Below are 17446 nucleotides of genomic sequence, written 5' to 3' on the forward strand. Positions count from 1 at the left end.
GAGTAAGGTGAAAGGCTGGAGCTGCAAATAATGGTTACCTTTGAAATATTTAAACCAAAGTTTCAGTACTCTCAAGGGTCATAATGTGGTACACTAGTGTGAAATTCTGCTTAAAATATGGCATTAAAGATGAAACAAAAGGATATAAGAAATGGGAGCAGGTTTTATGCTTTTCTAAATCATCATAATTCGATACGCCATAAATTTTGGTTGAAAGTGGGGATAATTTAAAGTGGGAATGTTCTTAAGTGTTCTTAAAACTTCTGGTGGTGCTGTGGCAGTTTATTGGAAAACTTGAAACCAAAATGGGGATATTTTAGCTGTTGTGTTGAGAGTTCAATCCCTGCTGTGCCTGCTGGGACATTTGGTAATGACTGCTTTGAAAAAATACTTGAAACTGAGATCTAGCAATTTAATTTCAGGATTTACAGTAAGCTTGGAAGAAATTTCCCACTGCAAATTGCTGCCATCAACAAGGCACTGACCTTCTTGGACTCTCTTCTGAAACTGGGGAGCAGACTTCTGTGTAAATCTATTTTTAGTCTCACATTTTATTTTGTAATCTTATTGTCTATTCATACAGGTGTCCAACTCATTTTGCAAGAAAAATCAGTGACTATAAAAGTATTTATTTCTCTCCAAGTAGGGCACAGGGAAAATGTGCATTGTCAAGTCCAAATGCAGACTGAATAGGTGTGACCAGGGGAAGCCTGGATGAGGACAGAGCTGCATATTCTGACTAAAAATCTGCATTTTCTGGATGTTTGAGAGTCTCTACAATATTATTCCTGTTTTATATTCAGTGTTTGTTGTTGTTGTTTTTTTTTTTTTTTTTTTTTTTATAGAATCATCTGTGGTAGTAAGACAGTTTGAGAGACAAAAATCAAAACCATGCTGTCCTTTGGCGTTTTTTCCCCTTGTGCTCTTTAATTGCCTCTGTAACCTCATTGTGTAGCTGATTTTAAGCAGTTTGCACCCACATTCCAACCAATGATTTTCTCCAAACTCGTCTCCCGTTGCTGCAGGGATCACTCAGAGCTGGGGGAGGCAGCAGAGTCCACATCCTCTGTGTCATGTTCGTGTGGGGGCACTGCTTGCCCACCTTTAACACGTTTCCACTTCATTCTTCTGTTCTGAAACCACACTTTGACCTGGGTGATAAAGAGAAAATAATTACTTGTTGCCTCAGCCTGAGCTGTATAAAGCATATGTGTGTAGAGAGATGGTTTGTGGAATTCTAGAAGAAAAGGTGAACAGAGTTTGACTAATCCATCTCTCTAATACAGACTGCAACAATTATTTCTGAAATGCTCCACACAGATGTTCCTCTGAAACCTTCAAGGGTAGTAAAAGGGCTTTGCCTAGAATCTTCATGTCAAACAAGGCACAGTGCCTCTCATGTATTTTTAACATCTAGGCCATCCAATCTAATGCTTCAGGAATTTTAATTTGCCTCACATAATCACACAATTCTTCTGCTGTCCACTTAGCATTGATAAGGAAACCTGGACTGAGATGACAATGAGAGAACAGAAATACCTCTCTCCACAAAACTTTGTATAATTGTCTTTCCTTATAAAAAGAAAAAAAAATTTCCACCTCAAAATACCACCTGACTCAGGAAGAATGCACATATCAAACATTAATTCCAACAATTTCCTTTAGTCAAAGGTGATATCCATATTCCACATGTAAACCTTGATATATCAATAGGCACCAATGAATGGTGGTAAACAAGAACTCAGCAGAGACCAGTTATTACCAGGGCTATCTTTAGTTGAGAGAAACATGATTAAAATATTAACTACTTACAGAAATATGTAATGAAGGTGTCACAGACATATTTTATGAAAAATCCTTTAATTAGGATCTTTTCTCCTGAGAAGCTGAGAAACTTCAGCTTCCCCGTGTTTTGCTGCTTTGGAATGTGATTTGGAGAATTGTTTACCCAGCATGTGAAATTGTTTTTACTTGATGACCAATGACAGCCGCCTGTGTCAAGGCTGTGAGCAGTCACAAGATTTTATCATCATTCCATTATTTTCCTTGCTAGCCTTCTGACGAAATCCTTTCTTCTATTCTTGTAGTATAGTTTTAATATATCATTTTCTTTTGATATAATATATATCATAAAATAATAAATCAGCCTTCTGAAACATGGAGTCAAGATTCTCATCTCTTCCCTCATCCTGGGACCCCTGAGAGCACCACCACAAAAAGGTGTTTGAAAGAATGTGGAGGCTTGGTTTTAAAACACCTCTGTGCCACTGCAAAAGCAGACCCTTGAGTAACATAATCTGATTTTTAGCATTAAGGAGAAGTTGTGGGGGAGGAAAGAGGAGCTGGGGAGGGTTTGGGAAGTACTTGTCTTTCGGTGAGATCCAGGTTCACAGCTATCTCGTATCTCCTGAGCCTTGTCAAGTAGTTGTGGTGGGCAAATTCAGCTTCCAGCTCCCTCAGCTGCTCCTTGGTGAATGCTGTCCTTTCCTTCCGCGATCTGCAGCTGCTTTCTGCCTTATTGCTGGAGATCTGGCTCTCTAGGAGGCAAGCACACTGCTGTGATTTGGGGTTATGCTGGTGTGGATGAACATGTGCAGTGGCAGAGATCTAAAAAAACTCCTTGAAGTGCTCAGTGGAAGATTTAAGATGTTTCTTTATGCCCCCTTGAGCTCAGCATGTTGATTTGGAGAGGACAGAGGTGGGACAGCTCGTGGTAATCACATAACCTCTGAACAGAGAGAGAAAATAAACTATAACCAATGCAAAGTACCTGGGAGCTCCTCACAGCCCTGTGGGAAGAACTCCCTTTCCAAGGGGCAGTTTTCACAGTGGGAATAATTTAAAGTGAATATTTGGATATTATGGTGTGTGTAGCTTGGAACCTCTCATCCACACTGTGTGCCACACGGTATTGTCAAGAGAAATAATCCTAATCCATGGCTTGAGGTTCTGGGAGATTCCAGAGGTGGAAATGTGGCCCAGCTGCTTCAGTTTTGACAACAGGATGTGAGAAATGACAAATGTGTGAAAGGACAAATAATCTTGGGCAGGTTTTCCTACTGTACTGCCAGTTGAAAAAGAAGAAAGAAAAGCAAGGGAAGTTCAAGGAAATTCAGGAAAGGAAATCCAGGAAAGGAAATTCAAGGAAAGAAAAGGAAAGGAAATTCAGGAAAGGAAATTCAGGAAAGGAAAGGAAAGGAAATTCAGGAAATTCAGGAAAGGAAATTCAGGAAAGGAAATTCAGGAAAGGAAATTCAGGAAAGGAAAGGAAAGGAAATTCAGGAAAGGAAATTCAGGAAAGGAAATTCAGGAAAGGAAAGGAAATTCAGGAAATTCAGGAAAGGAAAGGAAATTCAGGAAATTCAGGAAAGGAAATTCAGGAAAGGAAATTCAGGAAAGGAAATTCAGGAAAGGAAAGGAAAGGAAATTAAAGGAAAGGAAAGGAAAGGAAAGGAAAGGAAAGGAAAGGAAAGGAAAGGAAAGGAAAGGAAAGGAAAAGGAAAGGAAAGGAAAGGAAAGGAAAGGAAAGGAAGGAAAGGAAAGGAAAGGAAAGGAAAGGAAAGGAAAGGAAAGGAAAGGAAAGGAAAGGAAAGGAAAGGAAAGGAAAGGAAAGGAAAGGAAAGGAGGAAATAAAATAAAATAAAATATGTTTGAGTGTGTCTCCTTCCAGGATCCCAAGCAGCTTCAATTCTGCGTTTAATTTAGCAGCTGCCTCTCCCCTTGCTGCAGTGGTCACTGGTAGGTGGAAGCTCAGAGCTCTCAGGGATGTCATTGCTTACAGCTCCCTGAAAGGAAGAGAGCAGGGGACAGCAGAAAAGATGAAAAGAAAGTGTGAAGAGTGCTAATAAGAGAGAAAAAAGAAAATTTTTTTCTTCTGTTTAAAACAGGGAGATGTGCTTTGGAATCAGTCTCTTTAATGATAATGTGAGGAAGCTGAAATCTGCTGTTTACCTATGACTAGCTGATGTTTAAATGAAAGTGGTGTTCACCTTTTAAATTATTATTATTTTTAAACTTCTTTGTATTTGGGAAAATTTTGCCTAAATATGCTTTTTTCAGTATAAATGAACTTAAATTCTACAAATGTCTGCAAAACCTAGAAATCAATCAATCAATTAATATTTTTATCCCTGCATTCTCTGCCTGTGAAATGAGGCTACAGGAAAATATTCTCCACTTGGTAGCAGGGCTGTGGGAAAAAGCACAGTGTAGCTTTTTAAGTGAATATTATGGTATTTTAATGAATAGAAGTATCTTAAATTTTAACAACCTCCTAAGTAAAAACAATTTAATGCATATTTCACTGATTTGGATCTGAGATATCAGCAACTTAGAGTTTTTATAACTATGAAATTATTGGTTTTTACACTGTAGAATGTGCTTTGCCAGCTAGGGTGACACCATGAAAACCATGAACATTTTCTGCCCTGCTGGAAATTGTCCTGATGGGCAAACTTTTAGAACCTCCTGTTCTGAGGTTAAAATATTTAACATTTAGGGACCCCAAACAGAATTTATATTTAAAGGAAGACTTTGCCTCTTGTACTCTTTACCACAGCTGAGATGTCAAATCCCTAGTATGACATTGCCTACTACCACAGGCAGCTCAAGGTGAGGGATCTTTGCTCTCTGCCATTCTTTTGCTCAGACAAATGGCAGGTGTGAATGTAAAACTCTGTAACTCCACATCCTAGTGGAGTTCTGTGTGTGTACATGCCATGGGACTCCTGCTCAGTTCCAGCCAATTGTGCTGGTGAGTAAAATGCCTAGCTCAGTTCCCAAGATCTGCAGGAGTAAAATAAAATACAAAGACCAGAAAAAGAATAAGACAGTAAGTTAGTCATGTTAGACCAGTTTAGACAGTCCTGTTACTGTCTAAAGTTTCCCCAGTCAATATTATGAAATGTTTTGCTCAGCAGCTTGCTTTCTTAGGTCCCAGTCTCACCAGGTGTTCTCATTTCTGCTCGGAATTCCTGCTCTCAAACTGCTCGGGCCCTGATCTCCTCATGGAGCTCTCGCTGTCATCCTGCACTCCCAGATGTTAAAAATAGGTTAGAAAGTGTTGTAAAATAGTTGATAATTGTTAAACACGTACTGTTAGTCTGGTTGTTAAGTTGTAAAAGGGGTGAAAAGTGTGGTTATAAGAAATTACACCTGAGTGAAGTGCACCACTCCCCAAGCGAAACGAGCCAACCTGGACAGAACTGTAAGGGCCAATCAAGCACCTAAAACTGGATTTGCATGAAGGATCCAAAAAGAAACCAATCCAAAGGGACAAAAAACAGGATAAAAAGGGGCATCTGACACAGGGCACCTGTGCCACTCCATCTGGAACATTGGGGACATCACTGCTGAAGACCTGCAGCATCCTCAACGGGATCGCTGAGTGAAGTGCACCACTCCCCAAGTGAAACGAGCCAACCTGGACAGAACTGTAAGGGCCAATCAAGCACCTAAAACTGCACTGTCCCCCAACCCTGATTTCACATCACCTACCTGAGCTTTCCTTTTTCCTTCTGGACGGCTTTTTCTCAGAGTCACTTGTAGGATTTGCTGGTGCCTCATCATCCTCATCCACAGCCACGCTCCCCAGGCTGGCGCTGCCGCCCTCTGACTCTCCAGAAGCCAAGGCCAGCCCTGGGTTTGCTCCTCTGGTGGCCTCAGGCGCTGCCAGGTGCCACGAGGGGTGCTGGAACGAGGGGTGCTGCTCCTGGGGGAAGCTGTGGGCAGCTGGCACCAGGCAGGAGGCTGAGAAATCAGGGTAAGCAGCAAAATCTGCTTTTTGCTGGAAGGAGAAGGGCGCTGCTGGGTAGTGGCTGAGCCCTGGAGCCGAGCTCAGCTCGGGCTGGGAGCTCCTCACACAGCCCCAGAGCAGGGGGGGAGGCTGTGGGCTGCTCATGCAGCTGCTGCTGCTGGGATCCATCTGCTCCCAGTCCTGCCCACACCTCAGGGCTCCTGCCTGCTGACAGCTCAGCCTCCAAAAGCACCAGGGGAGCAGAGGGAAACTCTTCCAGATGTTACAGAAATCTCCTCCCTAAGCAGCAGTTTGCCGGTGATGCCGCGGCAGGTTTGCTGCTTTAGGAACTCTGGTTCTGGAGGTCTTCATTGCCAAGCAGATTTAGGCAGGGATTGCCATGAGCTGCTTCCTTGTGAAGTGCTGGGCATGAGTGAAACACTTTTTAAACACTGGGCTGGGGAGACAGTGACAAGTTTGTGAAGTGAAATGTGAGCGAGGGAAGGAGGGGTTAACACACATACCCTCAGCCCCTCCAACCAAAGCAAAGCAGGCAGCTATTAATCATCTGAAACCTTATATGCACATCTAATGGGATTTGCAGATGGAGCCTTTTAAAGAAACAATGTCTGTATTTTTTTTTTTTTAAGGGAAAGAGCAGCGCACACACAAAAAAGTCTTTAATGTTTCCTTGTAACGCTATGAAGTTATTTTTATTGCATTGTTAAGAAAATTCTCAGTCTTGGGTTTAGAAAAAGCTCTAAAACAGGATTCAATAGACACCAAATCTCAAGAACTAAAGTGGGAAATAGAAGCAAGAAAGGCCTTCACTAATTATATATAATTTAAGGCCCAATCCTAAGGTTAAGAAAAATTATTAAACCTGGCTTGTACACACATGCAAGGCTTTGAGTGCTGTTTGTTTTGTTAGATTTGTAACACATGTATTTGCTGAGAGTTGGAGTTTGCTGCCAGTGGCAGTTATTCTTTCTGTATTCTGCTTTCTAGGGAATTTTCAATACACCCTCTTGCAAGGAAATCTCCTGATTTTATGCCAATGAAAGGCATGTTTTTCATCTTTTGTTGAACATTTTATAGTTTTTCCTCACAGAAAGCAGATTTTTTTAGACCCCAGAGCCATCCCAGCTGAAAAGACATTAACAGGGAATCTGTTCTCAATCCCTTTTTCCCAGAAGTCAGAATGCCCCAAACCCTATGCCAGGGTTACTGCAGCTCCTCACTAGGTTGTTCTCCATATTTTTAATGACAATTTAGGTATGCATGTGTCCCATGTCTCCAGAATCTGCTTACAAACATTTCAAATACTCATCCAGGCCTTGCTCCATGTTGTCTGCGCCTCTTTCCCTTCTCCCACCACTGCTGCTGGGTTTTGTGAGCACAGGAGCACAGAGATTTAACAGACATGAGGTCTTCATCTTCCACAAGAGCTGAGGTGATACTGAAGATATTTTGGTTTTTGTATAGCTCAGAATTGTGAAATTTCATGGAATCTGGGTGAGGTGGGCAATGTGTTTATCCTGTTGTATCTGTTGGTTTTTAGAACTTGGCCTTTTCCAGGAAATCGAATTATTTTAGTTTAAATCCTTCTGAAGAAGAACATAAAATTCCTTTCTATCACAGGAACCTAAATTTTCATGCAAAAGACTCACTATCTGATAGCTAATTCATTCTCTAGGAAGAACTCACCTAAATATTAAATCTGTTGCATTGAATAGTAAACATTTAAAAACATTTCGTACTCACAGGCAGGAGGAAGACCCCAGACTGTTCTTTTTTGAAAGGTCAGGTTATGATGAATTTGTGAATGCTGCAAATTTTTCAGGCATTGGCAGGATCTAAGTCAGAGTCCAGAAAGTTTTGCCAGCGTAGAATATTTAATTTATATTCTCTGTGTGTGTGTATATGTGTTCACTTACATGGGTTACTCATGGTTTGCATTAATTCAGACTAAATCAGTTTTTCAGTCCTGCCTTCAGTCTACAAAGAGATCTCTCTAATTAGCAAACATTCATCAATGCAGGGATAGAAGAAAGGAGAATTATCCCTTAGTCTCAAGCCCACTTGGGTCATTGTCTCCCTTGAGCTCTCGTTGTTATTCCTGCAGCCCCAGATGTTAAAAATAGGTTAGAAAGTGTTGTAAAATAGTTGATAATTGTTAACCATGTACTGTTAGTTTGGTTGTTATGTTGTAAAAGGAGTGAAAAGGGTGGTTACATGAAATTACACCTAAGTAAAGTGTGCTACTCCCCAAGTGAAACGAGCCAACCTGGACAGAACTGTAAGGGCCAATCAAGCACCTAAAACTGGATTTGCATGAAGGATCCAAAAAGAAACCAATTCAAAGGGACAAAAAACAGGATAAAAAGGGGCATCTGACCCAGGGCACCTGTGCCACTCCATCTGGAACATTGGGGACATCACTGCTGAAGACCTGCAGCATCCTCAACGGGATCGCTCCTGCTTGGCCCTCAGGCCCCCTTGCTTTAGGCCTTTCTTTTTATTATAATAAATGCTGAAATCACTTTTAGTATTGGGAGTCTGGTCCTGTTTTTAACACCAGATGTGGGAACAGGAGATGTCTTCTTTCTGGGAAGAAATTCTCCCTCCTGCCCAGCCTAGACCTCGCAACTTAAGGCTGTGTCCTGTTCTCCTGTCCCTGGTGCCTGGGAGGAGAGGAGGTTCCCTGAACTGCTGAAATCACTTCAGCACCAGGAGTCTGGTCCCATTTTTAACACCAGATGTGGGAACAGGAGATGTCTTCTTTCTGGGAAGAAATTCTCTCTCCTGCCCAGGACGGAGATATCTTCAGTACTGGGAATCCAGTTCCGTTTTTAACACCAGTGGCTGTGTCCTGTTCTCCTGTCCCTGGTGCCTGGGAGGAGAGGCTGTTCCCTGAATTACTGAAATCACTTCAGTATTGGGAGTTTGGTCCCATTTTTAACACCAGTGGCCATGTCCTGTTCTCCTGTCCCTGGTGCTTGGAGGAGAGGCCGTTCCCTGAACTGCTGAAATCCCTTCACACCATGAGTCTGGTCCCATTTCTAACACCAGTGGCTGTGTCCCTGGTGCCTGGGAGGAGAAGCTGCTCCCTGAACTGCTGAAAACCCTCCAACACCAGGGGTCTGGTCCCTTTTTTAACACCAGATGTGGGAACAGGAGCTGTGGTGGCCTTTCCTGGCCTGGGAAGCCTCGGGCCTGTGGGGCTCCCTCACCCCGGCAGCTGCCGCTGTCACTCGGCGCCTCAGCGGGGGCCGGGGGCCGCTGCATCTTCCTGACACTTTTCTGCTGAAAAAACAACAACCAGCCCCTCCTGCCCAGCCCCGTTTGGTGCCCGAGGCTGCCACCTTTAACCTTCTTAAAGTCAACATTTCTGTGGTCAAGCTCTGGGAAATGGATGGGGAAAATGGCATGGTGGAGGTGGGCTCTGTGAGGAGCGCTCCCGTAAGGAGGCAGAGATTTAGCCTTGATTTTTTTCTTGGAAAAATTAATCCACAAATATCAGAGGTTTACGTCCAAAAAGGAGGCAGAGGAATCCTTTCACTTTATTCAAATAAAGTGCGCTGACAGGCACCAACCCCAGGAGAACACTGCATTGACCTTAGGCTGTGGAGAAGCTTCCAAAATGGAATGACAGAACTGGGATTGTGGGTGTGGAGTTTGAAGAGAAGTGTGTAATATCACAGGGTGGAAAACTTGTACTTTAAGGGTTTAGAATATTGTAATAAATATAGAGCAAGATGGAGGGTTTACGGTGGAGGCTAGTCCTTCTTCTTCTCCTTCTTCTTTTTTACCTTCTTCTCCATGGGTTTGGGTGGTATTGTGTAATTAGATAAAAAAAAACAAATCTACAAAGCAAGATGGACGTTTTAGGGTGGAGGATGATCCTTCTTCTTCTCCTTCTCCTTCTTCTTCACCTTCTCCTTCTCCTTCTTCTCCATGAGTTTGGGTGGTTTTGTGTAAGTGGACAGAAAAATCCACATTGCGGCACAGGTGATTGATTATTGGGTTAAAAGTAAAAATAATTTGGGTGTCATTTCTTAATTGGATAGTTTATCCTTAAAAGGCCTTGTAGAGAGAGAGATGGGGCTCAATTTTTAGTTTGTTGAAGTGCTGTGGAACTCAGGGTTTGTGAGGCTGTAGCATAGATAAGAAGTAATGAACATCTGAGTCCAAACAAGAAATATCTTCTCACACATTTAATCACAACCCTTGCAAAAAGAAGTTAAAACTCAACAGTGTAAAACTTAGACTTTAATAGAGGCAGAGAACCTAGAAAGGAAAAATTATCTCCTACCAAGGAAAGTTAAAGAGCCATGTGATTAAGTAGTGCTATTAAAAGACATCAGATATTGGACAAAATCTCATGAAATGTTAACTTGCATTTTGGTGTAATGCCATATGACATATTAGTCATGTTTAAAAGGCCTGTATTTGCAGAAAATCAGTATTAGATTTTTGATAATTTGAAGGAGGAGATTTAGAGAGGAAGTCTTCATTCCTTCTTAAAAAAATAAATTAAAAAGCAGCTATTTTGTAACAGTGACATCACAGATGTATGATGTCTTTATTTCTCTTCTACCTAAACTTCTAAGAACAAGTTTTCAGTCAATTTGCAGGGAATTCTGAAGCACAAATGATATGTAATGTGTGAGAAATAGTGTTGAAGGAAGATGCCAAACAAGCAGCTCCTGGATCTTCAGTAGTGAAATGAATATATGAAATTAAATGAGTAAATAAAGTTTTTGGCTGCAAAGACTTTTACCTAAAATGTGCTGCACTTACTGAGAGGAGTGTCTGCCTTGCTCTGCAGCTGGCATCACCACCACAAGCATTTCTAATTTAATGATAATGTTTCCCTTAGCACTAAGTCAATATTTCCGGGATTAATTAAATTTGATGGCTTCACAGTAGTGCAGGAAAAAAAAAAAAAAAGAAATCCTGCTTCAGGTAGAGGAAACATCAAGATGTGTAAGAGACACTTTACATGATAATTTATCTTAGGACAGAGAGCAGTAGAAGCAAAAAGCAGAAGAGAGAGGGGGCCAGATTTAAGTTTGCAGAAATGTTAAAAGGAAAAAAAATCACCAGCTAGAAGCTGCTGTAATGTTACACAATATTTTGTTTCTAAAAAAATTAACATGAAACCCTAAAATAAAAAAAAGGGTGCTACTGTCATTGAAATTGAGAAATTAGACGAAATGAATTCTAGGATGGGTAGATGCATACATGTTTTTCTTCTACCTTAGATCTGTTCCCACTTAATTGGGATTATTTTACACAACTTGTTTAAAACATTATCTTTTGGTTCCTCTCTACTATTAGGAAGTGGGTATGAATGCAAATAGGTAAATATTTATAATATTGATTGAAATTTAGCAATTGCAGGAAGCAAATGCTCCATTTTTTCAGCAGCTGTGTGCTAAGGGAGCAAAGATCTTGGCTTGCAAGTCTGGACACAACTTCTGTATCCCTTGCTTGTCTCTCCTCTTGAAGTTCTTTTTTTGTGCATTTTAGGCCCAACATAATGTAAAAATGAGGAATATTCCTCCCTTGAAAGACCATAAAAGCAAATAGTGTCTCAGCTACAACATTAATCCTTAAGACAGGAAAGACCATTTGCCAGAAACTTTGATAAATCATCTTTTTTTTTTAATGACTCCTGTCTTTATTTTGTGCTTGCTATTGTAGCTGTTTCATGGAGAGCTGAATGTCCTGAAGAACGTCCAAGGCAGCAGAAACTTTCTATTAAATCAAGATTATTTTGTAAGATCAACAAAGGAACAGTTAAAGAGTTTGAATGGCAAATAGTTTGAAAAATACAAAATTAGCTCAGCTTTTGGCAGATTGCAAAATTCTGTTTTTTTAATCAGATAACATGAAAGAAACAGGAATCACGGCCAGGAACAGAGAAGAGCAGAACACTCAGCCTTTTAAAAACCATTTTGTGTGGATATGGATTAACAAATCTGAGTTTTGAGGCAGAGCAGAATGCAATATTTTTTCAGGTTTTGTTTTATTAAGAATCCCATCTGTTTCTGGAGATCCTACTAAATATCTGACAAGTGATAAACTCCTGAATTCCTTCAGTGACAAGAGGTTTGCACTACTTCTCTTGAGACCACCCTTTGCCTTTAATACCGCAGTAGAGCTAGTTAAATTAAATGAAAAAATTAAATTAAATTAAAATTAAAGGATAAATAAAATGAAAATTTTATAAAGGATTTTTGGAGGAGCCAGAATTCATTCCTGCGTTGAATGACTGTAATGGAAATTGGTTTTTTTTCCTAAATTATAAAAGAATTAGTTAATTTATTATTATGTGGAATGCAGTCACAGAATGTTTTGAAGAGATCTGAGCAAATTCCAATATTCAAGGTGTCCTATGTGATCCTGTCTAGTAATTAAAGTTCAGCTTTTTTTTTTGGGAATTCTGCTGAAACCACAGAACACATTGTGTTGTATTACACCTTAGAACTAGGACATCAATGACTTGTTTCTGTTCAGTTTAAATTCACTTTTCCAGGAAGGAAAAGAGAAGGAATGAATTGTTGTGGTGGAGTATCTCCCTCTATTGGTACATTTTAAAATGTGCTGTAACTGTGGTTCCCATTTCATTGCACCAATTCCACTGGGTTTGGAACAAATTTTTTTTTCATTAAAAAAGTGAATTTACACTGAGCAGTGAATTTACGCAGTGAAAAGTGAATTTACACAGCAGCCTGTCAGCTTGTCCTGAAATAAAGGCCTGAAGGACGCAGGTTTTGTCTGCTGGTGACACCAGGGGTTCTGTGCTGGTGAATTTGGAATAATTTAGATAAATTAATCCAAATCTATTGTGGAGTACAATTAAATTTGTATTAATTTGGAAAAATTAATCCACATTTATTGTGGAATACAATTCTACATACTATTTGAGGGATGCTACTAATGTTCTACAATTATTGGCTTAGTTATCACATCAAGAAACTTACACATTTTAAACATCTCTTGCTTGCAGAAGTCTGATGTAATTTTCTTTTTCTGGTAAATTGATCTGATTTGATCTTCTTGTAATCTTGGTTTAATTCTCAGAGCTCTGTTTGCTCTTGCCAAGGCCTCCTGTTATCAAATCTCTTGTGCTAAGGAGGTCCAAAGTCCATCATCTGTCTATATAATATATAATATATAATATATAATATATAATATATAATATATAATATATAATATATAATATATAATATATAATATATAATATATAATATATAATATATAATATATAATATATAATATATTATATATAATATATAATATATAGCATATAACTAATATTATTATATATAATATATGACATAATGTATATTATATATTGTATTATATAAAATATAGAATATAGAATATATAAGTAAAAGCGAAATAATTACACATAATTATTTATTGTAACTATACAATATAAAATAATTATATATAATATAAAAATATCGAAAATAATAATATATAATTATTTTTTATAATGTAGATAATTGTAATTATATTTATAATATAATATATATATATATAATATAATATAGATTATATTTAATAAATATTATATATATATATAGACACATATATACATATATATACACATATATACACCCCATATATATGTGTGTGTATATATATGTGTATATATATATATATATATATATATATATAATATTAATATATAAACTCCTTGCTTTATATGTAGCCAATAAAACCTTTTTCCTCCCTCAATTTCTGTGTTTTGCTTACAAGCACAATTTGCTTTGGAGAATAATACACAGAAGTTGTTTTAGCCTGCTGCCTTTGCACAAAATAGTAATTCAGAATTTTTCGAAGGATACTTTGCTTTCACACCACGAGGTGAGATGTCTACCTGAAATTCTAGGTAAAAAAAAATAAAAAGGGGAAGTTGTGGCTGAGGTTTAAATAAAAAGGGTGGCCTTCCCCCTCCCATCCTTCCACTTAGAAATAAATAAATAAAATAAAATAAAAAACAAAGGCTAAAAGTACGAGGATGCTTTATCAAGGACCTCCATTATTTCTTTTGGTTTAAATAAAAAAATTTTAAAAATTAACTGAATTGCAGCACTTGTCCACTGCTTGGTGAATTTCCATGGATTTTCCATCATCTGTTTCCTCAGCCCCATGGGCAGGATTTGCTTCTCAACCCTCAAGATGCAGCTTAGAGCTGAGGATGCTTCCAGAAAGAAAAACGAGCCAGGAACCCCTTGGTGTGAGGGAAGCCCATGCCCGGGCACAGGGGATAAATAAATAAATTAATAAATAAACAAAATATATTAATTAATAAATTCCCAGCTGGAGCAGCTCTTGTAGGAAAGGCCAGAGCTGCAGTGCAGAGCCAACAAAAACACACCAGGTCAGGACACCCACCCTGCAGCTGATGGCAAAGGAGGAGAGAAATCATGGCTTCAAACAGGATCTATAAAAAGGATATTTATAAATTTATAAAATATAGAATTTAAATTTAATATATATATAAATTTAAAATATATAACTTTATACACTTTTGAAAACGATAAATTAAAAATATATACATTTACTAATTTATTAATCAGAATTTTTTATAAATCCTGGGTTTTTATACAAACCCAGGATTTATAAAAAGAGAATTTTGCAGGACTTTTTTTTGCACTAGAACAAGGTTAAGCTCAGGAGTGGGGGCACATCCAGAATTCCTGAGCCTTGTGGGGCCTTTGGGTGCAGGGACATGGTTGTCACCCAGATTTTGGCTGAATTCATGTTCCCCTCTCCCATGGCTGTAGATATATATACACTTATACTTTATATATATATATAAATATATATATATATATATATAAAATATATAAAGATACATATTTATATATTTATTATTACTCCTCTTACTATATATATTGTACTCCCTGTTAATATATATATTATACTCCAGTTAATATATATATTATTACTCCTGTTAAAAAATACATTATATTATACTCCTGTAAAAAAATATATTATACTCCTGTTAATACATATTTTTATACTCCTGTTAATATATAGATATTATTACTCCTGTTTATATATATATTATATTCCTGTTATTATATATTATTACTCCTCTTAATATATATATATTATAATCCTTTTAATAAATATATATTATTACTCCTCTTAATATATAAATATTATAGTCCTGTTAATATATATTTTTACCCCTGTTAATATATATATATTTTACCCCTGTTAAAAAAAAAAATATATTTTTATACTCCTGTTCATATATATATAAAAATACTCCTGTATATATTATTACTCCTTTATACATATATATCACTCACTCCTGTTCTTTGCTGCTCAAGCACAGAGAGGCAAACTTGATTGAGGATGCAACAGCTATGGTTTATGGAGAAAAAAAAATTGATTTTCACATTTTCATATCTTATTCTTTTTAGTTCCATGCATGCTAAAAAAAAAAAAAAAAGATAAATAATTTTTTTTTTCTATTGGATATTTTATTTTAAAAAAGCAGCAGTTTTCCTCAGCTGGAATGGCCTCTGTGGTTGCCATGACAGTGACTGGCAGGATCAGAACACAAAGGTGAGGAGCCTGTAAGTTGAAGGAGGCCTCATGTAGGGTTTGATTGATAGAAAAAGTGATTTTTAGGTTGGTAAGAAAGAGTGGGAGCAGCTCCTCCACTTGCCCCTTGCTGGGTTTCCCAGGGCCTTAAGCCCTCCAGCAAATAAGGAAGTATTTGCCCAGAAGCTATGAGAACAGAAGCTGATCTAAAAAAACCCCAAGGAAATCCCTATTTATTTCTGAAGGACTCAAATTTGGGAAAAAAAAAAAAAAGAAAAAGAAAAAAAAAAAGTAGAAAACAGGGAAAAAAACAGGGGAAAACGCTAAAAATAAAAGGATAAATAAAAAATAAAAGGGGTAAAGAGGAGATGCTGATTCCAAAGTCTGAGTGTAACTGCTGTAGGTAGGAGGATATGGGGCCACAGACAGATTGAAACACTCTGACATTTGGGGTTTGGGTGGGATATTTGGGTATTTAGATATTTGGATATTTGGATATCTGGATATTTGGATATCTGGATATTTGGATCTTTATCTGGATATTTGTCTCTTGGCCAGTCAGGCTGTGTGTTCAGTTCAGTTGAAACTCTCTCTTCCAGGAAGGAAAAGAGAAGGAATTGTGAAGGAATGGATTGTTCTGGTGGAGAATCTCCCTCTGTTGGTCCATTTTTAAATACAATGTAACTGTAGTTCCCATTTCATTGCACCATTAATTGCAATTAACATGACTGACTCATTACACAGAGCCCTGCCAGACCAGGTTGATGCCAAAATATTTCCCTTCTGATTCCCACAGTTGCTCCTTATCCATGTTTTTTAGGGAATCTTTAAGATAAAAAGCTGCTGCCTTTATGGTGCTGTAATTAATAAATCTTCAGGTCCTCATTAGTGGTAAAGATCTGGTAAGCTTCACTTAAAATGAAAAATTCTTGAATTTTTATTACTGTAATGTTCTAATTGTCAAATCTCCTTCACACATTTATCAACCACAAGTTAAAATGCGTTTGTAGGATTAACAAAATATTCCCATTACCAACCAGTGAGTTCTTAGAAAAAAAAATTAAGGGAAACCATGGAAGAAATAATTTTATTATGCTTTGTTTCTTCTTGCTAGTGTTGTAAGAGTATCTCAGTAAAATGTGGGAAGAAGAGTGGCAGATATCCTGTTGGAAACCTGGATGCTGAGAATTTTAAATTTTCTGTGCTTAAAGGCACAGACCCACAAGAGAACACTGCATTTAACCTAAAGCTATAGAACAAGCTTCCAAAATTAATTAATAGCACTGAGATTATGAGTGTGTAGTTAGTTAGAAGTATGTAATATCACAGAGTTGAAAACTTAAAGTTTGGGCTTTTAAAATATAAGAATAAATATAAAAGAAGATAGAAGTTTTAAGGTAGACACAAGTTGTTCTTCTTTACCTTCTTAAGGTAAAGAAGAACAACTTGTGTCTACCTTTTAAACTTCTATCTTCTTCTATCTTTCTTCTTCCTTCCTAAAGCCCAAATTTAAAGATTTTTACAACTCTAGTGATATTACATACTTCTTAACTTAACTACAGAATAATAATCTAAGTGCCTCCTTAATTAACTTTTGGAAGCTTGTACAATAGCTTTAGGTAAATGCAGTGTTCTCTGTGGTTCTGTGCCTTGCTAATAAAAAGCTACAAAACTCATAGTTATAAAACTGTTTCACAAATAAGAAATAATAAACACCTACTTGGCTCTCTCCTTTCAGGCACAATGGGATTTATGCATGGGATTTAATACAGATTTGATAAACAGCTGGAGCCAAGTGTGGGAAATGAATTTGTAGAGAATTTTTCGAGTTTGATAGAAGGAGAAATAAAACTATGAAAGATGCATTGTAGTAGGAGCCACGAGGGGTAATTTTAGATTATTTGCTTTAAGGCATTTACAGCATGGTGTGGCAAAAGCTGATAGGCCAAGAAACACTTATAATTAGGAAATAATTAATTTCTGATTGTGATGATGTGAATTACAACATCTGTATTGTCTCACCCTTCACATGAGACTGAAAATGGAATAAAAGTTCTTAAAATTCCTCTCAGTTCCCCCATTTTTAGGTCAGAAAAAGGCTTAATCCAACATATATATTGTAATCATATTTCT

General features: G+C 37.7%; 1 protein-coding gene across 1 annotated transcript; it reads right to left on the reverse strand.

Moving 5' to 3' along the window:
* Positions 1-821: 821 nt before the first annotated feature.
* On the reverse strand, positions 822-6166 carry MEOX1 (mesenchyme homeobox 1). Its single transcript, XM_063178871.1, has 3 exons — positions 5497-6166; positions 2365-2537; positions 822-1151 (listed from the first exon to the last, which is right to left on the reverse strand). Exons 1-3 carry the CDS (start codon positions 5921-5923, stop codon positions 1029-1031), a joined length of 723 nt encoding a protein of 240 aa, XP_063034941.1. The 5' UTR covers positions 5924-6166; the 3' UTR covers positions 822-1028.
* Between the last annotated feature and the right edge of the window lie 11280 nt (positions 6167-17446).

This window comes from Melospiza melodia, chromosome 30 (genome assembly GCF_035770615.1).
Source record: "Melospiza melodia melodia isolate bMelMel2 chromosome 30, bMelMel2.pri, whole genome shotgun sequence".
Classification (NCBI taxonomy): Eukaryota; Metazoa; Chordata; class Aves; order Passeriformes; family Passerellidae; genus Melospiza; species Melospiza melodia.

What these genes read in the sequence shown, in the direction of transcription:
- MEOX1 (XM_063178871.1), bottom strand. Translation starts at nt 5,923, where the DNA reads ATGGATCCCAGCAGCAGCAGCTGCATGAGCAGCCCACAGCCTCCCCCC. An exon ending in AAGGAAAAAGGAAAGCTCAG is followed by an intron (nt 2,538 to 5,496) that starts GTAGGTGATGTG and finishes CTTGCCTCCTAG; the next exon opens with AGAGCCAGATCTCCAGCAAT. An exon ending in TGGATCTCACCGAAAGACAA is followed by an intron (nt 1,152 to 2,364) that starts GTACTTCCCAAA and finishes TTTATCACCCAG; the next exon opens with GTCAAAGTGTGGTTTCAGAA.